Raw genomic sequence first — 12,500 nt, 5'->3', positions numbered from 1 at the left:
GGCTCTCTGGACTGGGCGCCGAGGCACCAGGGTAGACCTTTATCTATCGGGCGCCGGGGAAATGAACAAGGTGGCCTGTAGGTAGCAAAGGGAAGAAAAAAGACCCCTGATGTTGAAGGGTTGGAGCGGGATGAGGTATAGTCGTAACTGATTATCATTGCCAGCGTGTCTGGGTGCCTGTGTTATGTTCCTCAGGTACACGTAATTGTGAATCACCGAAATACTCCAGTCGCATCGTTTTTCTAGTTGCAAGTTGTACAACTGATAAAAACGCGCTGTTTACGTTTCTCTTTACCAGCTCCTGTCCTATGATAACACGTGATATGCCATTGGGACGTTCATGCTGTGGAACAGCAGGCATCAGGGCAACGATTCTCAACTGAGGCTCAAGGACAAGGACCCTCCCGGGTTGGGTACACACTTTCACGGGTTGCGGACAGGGAGTTAGCGATGATTAGTGGGAGGTTTGCGGTATTATCAAGTGTTGAATCCGTTTCTCTAGGTAGGCGAAGAACACCACTACCTAAGCATGGGGATAAAGTCTGATATCCTCTGCTTCAAGGCTTCGTGAAGATCAGAGTATGTAAAGACCAACCAATAAAACTAGATTTGTTGTTGTTAATCGGCGCCTCTGTCTTTCTCGCCCCGCTATCGTCCGTCTCATAGAACACAGACACATCACACACGTAGACGTGCATACATGCATATATGCATACGTACATGAGAGAAAGAGAGAGAATGCGAAGAGAAGGAGGTATTGGATATCTTATGGTGATTAAGATAAAATATTTTCGGTGATTGAACTTTATTTTTCATACTGCTAAGCACTGAGCAGAGAAGGTATATTTATGGAGGGCTTTATTGGCTATGGATAAGCGTGGGCACTGATTTCCTTAAACCAGAAATTCCCAAACTGTGGCGATCACTTGTAATATCAGTCAGTCAATATTCATTCTGAGTCCACTGCCGGACAAAGGTTTCTCCCAACATTTCTTATGACATATGAGAAATATCAGAGCTAAGAGAGAAGATTATTGGAGCCTCTTTGCAACAGTTAGCACGCACTACCCAAGATGGCTACTTTTTATCTGCTTGGTACGGGTGATTTGCCAACAGACATCAAAAAAGCGTTTGAAAATTACCAATTCTAATTTTGATACACAGGAGGTAGCTTCAACTGTGGAGTGACATGGGCATTGAATTTATATTAATAAGCAATGCTAAAAGAGTGGGATTGTTGGTCACAGCAGGATAGAAGTGGTATTACTCAGGTGGAACCTGCCATAGCTTTGAAGAAGAAGAATCAGGAACCATACGTTGTAGAGATAAGACTCACCCAAATGAGTTTGGACACGAAAGATAACGTCCATCTGCAATGAAGCGAGATGAACTGAATATTCAAGAGATGGTACAGCATGTGGAAGACATTATGACACATCCCTTTCAAGTTGTAACGAGCATCCACGTGGAGAAGTTATGAATATTCCTAATGGTGTGGTTGCAACAAATAGTATTCAAAAGTCTCTGGCCTCCATCATTAAGGTTGTAACAGTTTAGAATTTGTCAATTACTTTTTTCTAAGTGGCCGGAAAAGAAAAGGAGTACGTGTGAGGTACGTATATTGACCACTACTAAGGTCGCCATAGCCTTCAAGAAAAATACACCTATGCATACTTAAGAAGGTTTTCCTAGCAATTCTGAAGTGATTTGTGTGTTTAGCTTAACCCTCAAAGATACCCTCGACATTCCTTTCACTTAACTTTCTTTAATATTGTTCCATGATGATGGATACCTTAGGAAGAACACCAAACCGGAGTTAGCTCAGCGTCAGTGAATCATGACACTAGAATTACAGAAGAACCTAACCACTTTCTCGGGCTGTAGTCAGAGATCTTTCACCCCAGTTATGCCGTGGCCGTGTGTATGTACTCCCAGTGCTGAACACTCTGTAAATAAGGGATTGTGTCTAAGTGGTCTGGTAGGTTGGACATGTGTTTTCTTTTCGCATTTCCTGGACTGTGTAGGTAAACGATGTATGAGGGTCGCTATAGACTCCATTTACGTGAACTCTCTTATGTTTACCTTGTAGAAACGTTCATTAGTGCTTCAGAAACAGAAGAGAAAGTTCCCTGTAATCACCAGAGATGCAATGACAAAACTACACGTCACTTGTGGAAGTGACGGAACTCTTAGAGACATCACAAATTGCTACCTAAAATAGTTCTTGCAAATGCATGTGGCACAGTCATCCTTTAATGTGATGAGTCAAATTCAATGGAAATATATGAATGGCTGAAAAGTCATACTGTATTGGAAGGCAATAAACAGTTTCTATTCAGCAATTCTAAGCTTCAATTGGGATGATGAATAGATGTACTCTTCATACTTCTATAATATTATTTATTGGTATAAGTGAACACGATTGCGTTAGAATAGCTTATTCATTTATATATTTCAAAGTTAAATGACAAGCTAAGTGAGGATATTCTTTTCCAGCATCCCTACCCACCTTTTCGAGTATCCCATTCATCTTACTCTCTGGGATCTTCATCAGCTTAGTTGGACTCAAGGGATCCACGATGATGGGTCTTGTGTTGGCCATTGTCTCCTGGTTGATGATGGGCCTCGCCCCGTCTAAAACAGAGCTCTTCATAGGTCGTGTCCTCACCGGCCCCGCCTATGCCTTTATTGTGACGGTGTCGCAACCTCTGGTGAGCGAGCTGGTGTCTCCCAAGATCCGAGGGGTTGCTGCAAGTCTTCCGAGGTTCTTCACGAACCTGGCCTCTCTGCAGATCAACGTGGCTAATATTTTCCTACCCTGGTACCTCACGACGACTCTCTGTGCTACACCATTTATTCTCTGTTTATTTTCCATCTTATTCGTACCTGAGGTACGTATACTAGCATTATATGGGTTATGAATGTATTTGTCCGTGAACATATACTATATAAACTCGCACACACGTTCGTGCACGCGAGTGTGTGATTTTTTATTGTTATTACAATTATTATTACTTATATTTAATAATTTGTTTTCTTTTATTTTGCCAATAGCTTTTTCCGACTATACACACTCCACCCAATCGTCTCTTTTCTGTAATACATCGATTGCTCAAATTCTGAATCTGGGTTGTTTAACTGCCAACATGTCCATTCCCAAATATTTTATCCAGCTATTACAATTTCTCGCAAAATTTATCTATCATTCTAGTCAGGGGTGCTACTTTATAATTCAGAAATTCCTTCGTGTTTACTTCCTTCTAAGTTGGTACCACATCGCTCCGTGTCCATCCTAGGGACACCTTCCTTTTTGCAAATGAACATACATATCCTGATTATTTTCCATCCTTTTACCTCTGTATTCCTTAGATATTCAGTTGATGATGCTGCCAGGCCCTATATTTTATATCTACGGTAGCCACTATTTTCTATACAATCTGTACTCCCAACTTTGTATCTAAATCTCTAATAACTCTTTTCCTTTCTTCAAAGACACTACTCATAACCAATACCAATTGGAAATTTTCATTCCCCATTTTCACTTGCAGTTTTGCTTCTTCAGACTTTTCCATAATTTAGATTGGCGGTTCCTTCTTTGTGTTTCAGTGTATTGTTGACAGATCTGTTGAGGAGTTTAGAACTGTCTTTACGATTGTAATGATATCTTTTGAATATTTCTTTCTAACCTCAGATTAATGTATGATCACTTTTACCTGTTTTGTAGTCTTCCTTTATTATATCATTCTCTCTCTTTTTGCCCCTATCCTATGCCAGCCATATTTTCTTTTTATCCCACGCCTTCTGATAAACCAACACTTCTCTCTCCTCTCTCTCTCTCTCTCTCTCTCTCTCTCTCTCTCTCTCTCTCTCTCTCTCTCTCTCTTTCTTCTTGTTTTTTTCTCTCTCCCACTTTTGACACATATACATCCTATTTTATAAATTCTTCAAGTTACTAACCTTAAAACTATTACCTCACCTATGTCTTCTTTTAGTCCCACATCTTCGGCACCAGTGTTTTTCTTCACATCTGACCTCACTCTTCTAATTTTTCTTGTCTCTCTCCTTAGGCTGTATTTCCCGCACATAATCACTGACTTCTATCCTGGCCATTATCAAAACAGGATCCTGTAATTTTTTCACTTAGTTGTTTTCTTCCAGATTTGTAATATTGCCTCCGTTTCTTATTTACTTATTTACTATTTTCTCAATTTCTGGTCTATCACTTTCTAATAAAACTATTTTCATACTTCATTCTCTGGCCTTGTTTTTCCTTATCATGTGTGTGTATGTTTCGCGCCACCCACGGGACTGCGGGTTGACTGTGGCGATTCACCAGGGGTTGGTAGTCGAGATGATTCCGTGGAATGGAGCGACTGTTGGTTGCGGGTGCGGGAGGAGAGATGGCTGCTTGCTTGGTTCGATGTCCAAGCGTCGGGCAGCTGGAAGAGGTGGAGAGATTCCAAGGTGACCACTGCGGCTCCGGGGAGGTGGCGAGAGAGAGAGAGATAGCTACCTGAGAGGTATGCTTGTCATTGGGCTTCGAGGGGATCAATGGACTATGGATTACATAGAAAACCCCACCTACTCGCGCGGGATTGGTAGTTGTATGAGGGGAGGAGATGTCTTTATGAAAATGAAAAGATAGATGTGCATGAAAGAGGGCTGTTGCCACCAGGCGCTTTTTTAGGGGATATTTATTGCATGGCTCAGAAAGCATGGGCAGGAGACTTGGAGCTGGAGGCTGACATCATTTTCTGGGAAGGCGTTTATAGGGATATCTATTCAACTCGACCTCAACCAACAAAGTTAGGCAAAGAGTGGCAGGCTAAGTCGTACGGACAGTCAGAGAAGTGGAAATAGTTTTAGTGAACTGAAATGAGAAGATGCAGTAGAAGAGAAAGTTAGAAGTTAAATTTATTTCAGTAGGAGAAAAAACAAACAAACTTAGGTAGGTGTTTGTGCGTGTAGTCATATTTTTGTTTGCGATATGCTTGTGTGTGTATGCTACGCAGGTATTGTTGTTGGCTCTATGCGGGTGTACATCCAACGGGTTATTTTGTACATATATATAGGGAAAGTCATATCCTGCCTCCGGCTACCGAAACAGACTTCCTGAAGTAGCGGAGCTATTTTGCCGGCCAGAGGAGGGCAGGTATGAGTATACTCACATTCAGTTGAATGTGAATATACGATTGTCCTCCTGGGCGGCTGTGTTGGTGATCAATGCTCTTGTCATGTTCCATCGGCTTTTATATATCAGCTAGCGAGGTTTTGAGGCGCCCTGGCCAGTTCGCGCTGATGGGCCAATGTCGTCGTTGCTCTGTTCCGTAAGTCACGGTCCCTACTTTCGGTTACACAGCCTAGGTCGTCTCGGTCGTTTTGCGCGCTGATTAGCGGAAAGCGAGCCGCCATGAACTACAACGCGTTGAGTATAAAGAAGAACTGGGTAACAACGTCCATCCTGTTGTTCTAGCTTCCCACGCTGGCATATCTTGTTATTGCTTTTTCTGGAGCAACACTCCTCCACTTCCTTCCAATTCACAAATTCCGTTACGCACGCGTGCGCGCGTGTGCGTATGTGCGTGTGTGTATGTGTACGTGAGCGCACACATGTGTGTTTGTGTGTATGTATTCACTTGGTCTTTGGATCACGTGTTGGACTCGTGATCGACAACTATTTCCCTCCTGGAAGAGAGCTCAGAGCTCGTAGGTCCGATCTATGGGTAATGCTATGACCTTACACACACACACACACACACACACACACACACACACACACACACACACACACACACACACACACACACACACACACACACACACACACACACACACACATACACACACACACACACACACACACACACACACACACACACACACACACACAAACACACACACACACACACACACACACACACACACACACACAAACACACACACACACACACACACACACACACACACACACACACACACACACACACACACACACACACACACACACACACACACACAACTCCCCGCCCACGAGAGTCAGAGTAACGACCCGAAGCGCAGTGGTACCGAAATAATTTCGGCCCTGGGCAGGATTCGAACCAAGAACTACGGGCCACTATAGTAGCAGTTCAGCGCTCTACCAACTGCGCCACCGAGTCGTGTGTGTTTGTGTGCGTGTTTGTGTGCATATGTGTGTTAAAGAGAGAGTAAAGTACGTTAAACCTATTCAGGATCCTTTTCTCCCTAGTCCCCGTACTGGTTGGTCAAGAAAGGGCGAGAGGATGCTGCCGTCTCAGTTCTCAAATCGATTTACTCTCCTGGCGATTTCGAAGTCCAGTTTAAGGAGGTGAAACAGTGCGTCACTCTGAGGAGTAAAAAAACAGGGGTCAGAGAAGAGGTAGGATTATCTATGTGCATGTTATTGCCTTTCTTCATGCCCCTTAGTGGGGTTTTGAATGTCGTTGTTCGAGATATTTTTTGTGACGTTCATGATGCTTTTCATCGTCAAGGGGGTACCACGGAGGCGAGTAGAATACATGTGTAAGCAGTCAAGTTAAAAGGAATAATGTCACCTAGTGTGGAGGAGGTTAACATAATTCAATTTTGCACCTAACTTAACTGCAGAAGGTTTCCCCTGAGCTAATCAACATTACCTGGCGAAAGCCAAAATAGTACACAAATGTCCCAATTTCCAGTCAACCTGTTGACCTTAAGGAAGTCCTTCCCTCTTATAAAATTCCAAAATGGAGCACATGTGGCGAAAATCGCGGTCAAAGTGTCAAACTCGCTGGGACAAGTATCAAAGTGGCCTAGCTCTCTCTACTGTGGTCACCTTACCATAGACCACCTAGCTGTCTGCTAGTCAATAACAGCCTACTGGATTCCATTTCTCTTAAGAAGTAAACTCAAGTTACTTTGAATTTTCCCTTTGTAGCATATGTAGAGTATTTCTTATTGTGGTCATGCATATTAAGGTCATGATTGCAGTTAAACTACAGATGTCTTTTTAGATAGTTCTATCTGTCCTAAATGGAATGTTTTGGTTAAGTCAGCGGAATTTATTGAAGACATCCCAACTCGTTTATAGTTTTGCCTTGCCCTACCTGTTTCCTAAGACACTAGCCCGAAGACAGAGCCAAAGGATCCTTCATGAATAACAATGGCTTCTACATTTCAGATGCACCAAATGCGACACTCGTGCAACTACAAGCCTGTCATGCTGATGGCGATCATCTTCGCCTGCTATGGGTCCAACGGCTATAGCATCGTCACGCCTTATTCCACCTTGGTCTTCACTCAGGCTGGAATGACTCTCGACCCGCGCCTGTGCACCACAATCTTGGGTGTTGTTCGAATCGTCGTCGTCATTATCGGGTCATTTGTCACCGACCTCTGCGGGAGACGACCCATCTACATCGGCTCTTCGATTCTGAGTGTTTTATTTTTGGTCTCAACTTTCGTTTCCTTGACTTTCTCCTTCATACCCAAAGTCTTCGTGATAGTCTCCTTGATATGTTTCATAATATTTTCATCGGGAGGAATCAACTTAGTGCCCTCTATCCTGCTTGGGGAGGTGATTCCTTCAGCTGTTCAGTCGGTCGGCTGTTCGCTTTGCATCATGATGTACTGCATCACGTATGGCACCTTTCTTTTTGTTACCCCATGGATGACAAATGTCATTTCTCTCCGATTTGTCTTCCTTATCCCTGCAGTGATCAATCTCCTTGGTGCCTTTGTCGTTTGGAGTTGGCTTCCCGAAACAAAAGGACGACCGCTTGTCGAAATCCAGCAAGCGTTTGAGCAGCATTCAAACACAAATGGATGTCATACGACGTCTGTCTAGCACAGTTGTGCTGTTGAAATGGAACCTTTGTCAAAAGTGTTACGATATAAACCTATTTAAAGCTTGCAGTTAGTTATTTGAAAACAAAGAAGCTAAAGAATTATATTATAATCACTGACAACGATAAAGAATAATGACCGGCACTTGCTATTTGTGGTCTGAGAGATAAACTATCTCCTCATCGTCTTACGTCTTGAAACCCTCTCAACATTCTCACCTCCATATTTATGTACAGCCCTGATTAGCCTGCACTCGGACTAGACTGCGCTAGAGATATCTCTGTATCAGCATCACTAATCTATTCCCCACTTCCTACTTTTCTACGCAAGAGGAACTGACACACAGAAACCGTTCTTTTCCTTCTCCTCACTGTTTATTGTTATTTGAGAGCTTAAAGCAGTGTGATTCACCATAGTCTTAGATTACGTGATGGACTTGTGGTGTACAACTATTTATGCTCCCAATTTCTTGCGACAATGTTTGATGAAATACATTTTGGTGCCACTTTATTCAAGACATTCAGTGAAGTTTTATGTATTCGTAAGACACCAACATTATGACAGCATATGTATATCTATAAGGCGCTTTCCTGTTCGCCACTAAGAATGTGCCAATTAGCAGTGGATCAGGTGATTGTAAGCGCATGCAAAGTGGGTTTTTACTTATCTTTTGATATAAGTGACCTTGAAACTATTTTCATCTCATAATCGACACAGCAACATACATATTGCATACTATATGTTACATACAACGTGAAATATAATGACAATAACAAATGTCATATATCCATGAACTTTAAGATACTTTGACATACTTTGTTAAAACGTAACACAGGAAAATATACACATTTATACAGTACATAAACAAATACATATTGGTCACCTTTTTAGATATATCAGCAGCAGCAGCAGGAGCAGCAGCATCAATATCATCATCACAGTCATCATAATTACCATTATCGTTGTTATTTCCGTTATTATTATTATTATTATTATTATTATTATTATTATTATTATTATTATTATTATTATTATTATTATTATTATTATTACTATTATTATTATTATTATTATTATTATTATCATCATTATTATTATTATTATTATTATTATTATTATTATTATTATTATTATTGTTATTATTACTATTATTATTATTATTATTATTATTACTATTATTATTATTACATTACCCATTGTTTTTGTTAGCTGGGGATTTAGCACTAGTGTACTTTTTAATTCACTAAATGCATACGCTCTATGGTGCTTGGCCTGCGGCGCACCTTGCTTCGCTCGCAGAGGGCTACGCCCCACCTTCAAACAAAGGCTATAAAATAAGCAACTGTAAATTATTCACCTCTTTTATTTTCGTCATTTTTGTTTTTTAGAAAAATATTTTTATTTAGACTTACGCCCAAGATCCGCTCGAGTCCCAAAGATCCGCTCGAGCCCTCAAGATCCGCTCGAGTCCCAAAGATCTACTCAAGTCCTCTAGATCCGCTCGAGTCCCAAAGATCCGCTCGAGTCCTCTAGATCCACTCGAGTCTCAAAGATCCGCTCGAGTCCTCTAGATCCGAAGGAGAAGAAGAAGAAGAAGAAGAAGAAGAAGAAGAAGAAGAAGAAGAAGAAGAAGAAGAAGAAGAAGAAGAAGAAGAAGAAGAAGAAGAAGACGAAGAAGTAGAAGAAGAAGAAGAAGAAGAAGAAGAAGAAGAAGAAGAAGAAGAAGAAGAAGAAGAAGACGAAGAAGAAGAAGAACGTGAAGACGAAGAAGAAGAACGCGAAGACGAAGAAGAACGCGAAGACGAAGAAGAACGCGAAGAGGAGGAAGAAGAACGCGAAGAAGAAAAAGAACGCGAAGAAGAACGCGAAGAAGAAGAAGAACGCGAAGAAGAAGAAGAAGAACGCGAAGAAGAAGAACGCGAAGAAGAACGCGAAGAAGAACGCGAAGAAGAAGAAGAAGAAGAAGAAGAAGAAGAAGAAGAAGAAGAAGAAGAAGAAGAAGAAGAAGAACGCGAAGAAGAAGAAGAAGAAGAATACCACCTGACCCCGACTTCTTCTTCTTCTTCTTCTTTTTCTTCTTCTTCTTCTTCTTCTTCTTCTTCTTCTTCTTCTTCTTCTTCTTCTTCCTATTGGACAACCTTACACCCACCCGATGTCCCCAAAATACCACGGATTGAAAAACGGGAAAAACTGGAAAGACTTTATTTTTTAAGTTACATTGAAATGAATGATAGGACGAGAAACAAATAAGATGAGAAAACAAAATGCATTCGCATTTATTCTTTATAAACAGCACAACATAACTACAGAAACTAAAAAGATTCAGAGTACACAACATTGCGTGTAAGCATTCTATGTTCTTCGTGTTGTTGCCTCCTTGTTGCTGAGCTACTATTTTTTTTTTTTTATCAAAAAAGATTTTCAAATTTACGAGATCTCCATCTCTGATCATGTGTAAATACTGGCGCAGGCAAATATATACCATACTTTGAAAGTCTCTGCCCTTGGCTATTATCTATGGACATGGCAAAAGCAGGTGTGTGTGTGTGTGTGTGTGTGTGTGTGTGTGTGTGTGTGTGTGTGTGTGTGTGTGTGTGTGTGTGTGCGCGCGCGTGTGTATTATATATATATACATATATGTATATATACATATATATATATATATATTTATATATATATGTATATATACAAGCCGCGGGCCTCGCCCTACCCGGCTTCGCCAGGGGTTTGGCTGCGCAAACAGCGGCCTACGGCCGCACCTTTCCACGCTCTAATCCCTCCGTTTCCCCTTCGTCCTCTGCCTCGGGGCGGAACCCCAACACGGGATCCCCAGCACGAAGAAGAACGCGAAGAAGAACGCGAAGAAGAACGCGAAGAAAAACGCGAGGAAGAAGAACGCGAAGAAGAACGCGAAAAAGAACGCGAAGAAGAACGAGAAGAAGAACGCGAAGAAGAAGAACGCGAAGGAGAACGCGAAGAAGAACGCGAAGAAGAATGCGAAGAAGAACGCGAGGAAGAAGAAGAAGAAAAACTCGAAGAAGAACGCGAGGAAGAAGAAGAAGAAGAAGAAGAAGAAGAAGAAGAAGAAGAATACCACCTGACCCTGACTTACCCAAGCGCTTTTTAAAGAATATTTTTAGGACAAAGTGTCACCGTAATACCACCTGTCCTCGACTTCCACAGCGTTTTTTAGAAGAATATATTTTAGACTTATATATGTATATATATATATATATATATATATATATATATGTATATACATATATATATATATACATACATATATATATATATATACATATATATATATGTATATATACACATACACAGACATGACAGGATTGAATAGACACCAAGAAAAATGGATTTCTGCTCTTATTTAATGTTTAACGTTATTCAAATTTACCTTATATGGTATATTTTCTTAGATCTATGTTTCAGATTACATAAAAGATTAATCAAGCATGCCATGAACCAAAGGAGCAGTAGTCCTATCCGAATTTCAGCGACGTCGTATTGAGGGTCATCATGAAGGTGGACTTAGTCAACGTAAAATATCTGAAAATCTTTCAATACCCCTTTCCACTGTTAATAGGGTGATCGTACAATTCAACAGAGAGGGGGCAAGAAGTGCACAAAACCTCATTCAGGTCGTCCCGGGCCCTCAGGAAGAACCTTGCGTCTTGTCAAAAGAAATGTCGAAGAGGATCCACGTTGCAAGGCCTCTGACATAGCAGCACAAGCTGATGTCAGTCCCAGAACAGCTGTCAGGTATCTCCAAAAACTGGGTTACTATGGCAGAGCTGCAAGAAGGAAACCACTCCTTCGTCCAGCCAATATCAAGCGCAGAAAGGCTTGGGCTGTTGAAATGGTGGAGAGACTTGTGGTCTTTTGGAGCACTATCATTTTCTCTGATGAGTCACGATTCGCAGTATTTTCTGACAGTGGAAGAGTGTAGGTCTGGAGACTCTGTAGTCAAGAGTTTGACCTCAAAACACCGCAGTCAACCGTGAAACATGGGGACATTTCAATAATGGTGTGGGGTGCAATTTGGAGTGATGGTCGATCAGAGCTTGGGGAGTGTTAAGGAAACATCTATTCAGGCAAATATGTTTCTATACCAAAGGAAGGACTCATTCCAATATTTTCCAGTGGTAGAATAAGTAAAAATTTCTTCCTATTCTGCATGAGGGGACAGAGAGGGGGGGGGTCGCCGATTTAATAAAGCGGCCTTGCTATGGATGTGCTGTGCCTTGCGACACTGCTTCTGACCCAGGTATGATTTTATTACCTCGTTTTGCATGTGGTACGTGAGCCTTTGGGACAAAGTGTGAGGTGTGTCTTTGTTGAAAGTATATGAATAGTTGTACACAATATTATTTTGCTTTAGTTTTTCCTTTACTGCTGCCGAGTTGTTTTTCATAAATAGCGGCGATGTTCTGGACTTACGATAATGTATTATCAATTACAAGGTACCGTATATATTCAAATATTAGTCGAGTTTTAGTCCATTTTTTAAGTCTGAATTGAAGAGGTCGAATTTCTTATAGGCACTACTTTATTCAGGGACAAATTTCATATCCAATTTAGGTCGAAATTTTAATCAGCCAAAGCCTAATTTATGTATAAGTCATTACAGAACAAAAATACGATGATCA

General features: G+C 41.2%; 1 protein-coding gene across 1 annotated transcript in view; it reads left to right on the top strand.

Moving 5' to 3' along the window:
- LOC143030566 (uncharacterized) overlaps window positions 1–8,913 on the top strand; it is a 17,407-nt gene extending 8,494 nt beyond the window's left edge. Inside the window, exons 3-5 of the mRNA XM_076193719.1 lie at window positions 2,497–2,891; window positions 6,248–6,397; window positions 7,178–8,913. Of these exons, the coding sequence (XP_076049834.1) occupies window positions 2,497–2,891; window positions 6,248–6,397; window positions 7,178–7,843 (1,211 nt within the window). The 3' untranslated portion in view covers window positions 7,844–8,913. The remainder of the gene's footprint in view (window positions 1–2,496; window positions 2,892–6,247; window positions 6,398–7,177) is intronic.
- Window positions 8,914–12,500: the final 3,587 nt, after the last annotated feature.

Source organism: Oratosquilla oratoria, chromosome 12 (genome assembly GCF_046742065.1).
Source record: "Oratosquilla oratoria isolate Oo_2021 chromosome 12, ASM4674206v1, whole genome shotgun sequence".
Lineage (NCBI taxonomy): Eukaryota > Metazoa > Arthropoda > Malacostraca > Stomatopoda > Squillidae > Oratosquilla > Oratosquilla oratoria.
The sequence above is the reverse complement of the archived record's forward strand: the minus strand, read 5'-3'. Positions and strand labels throughout refer to the sequence as shown.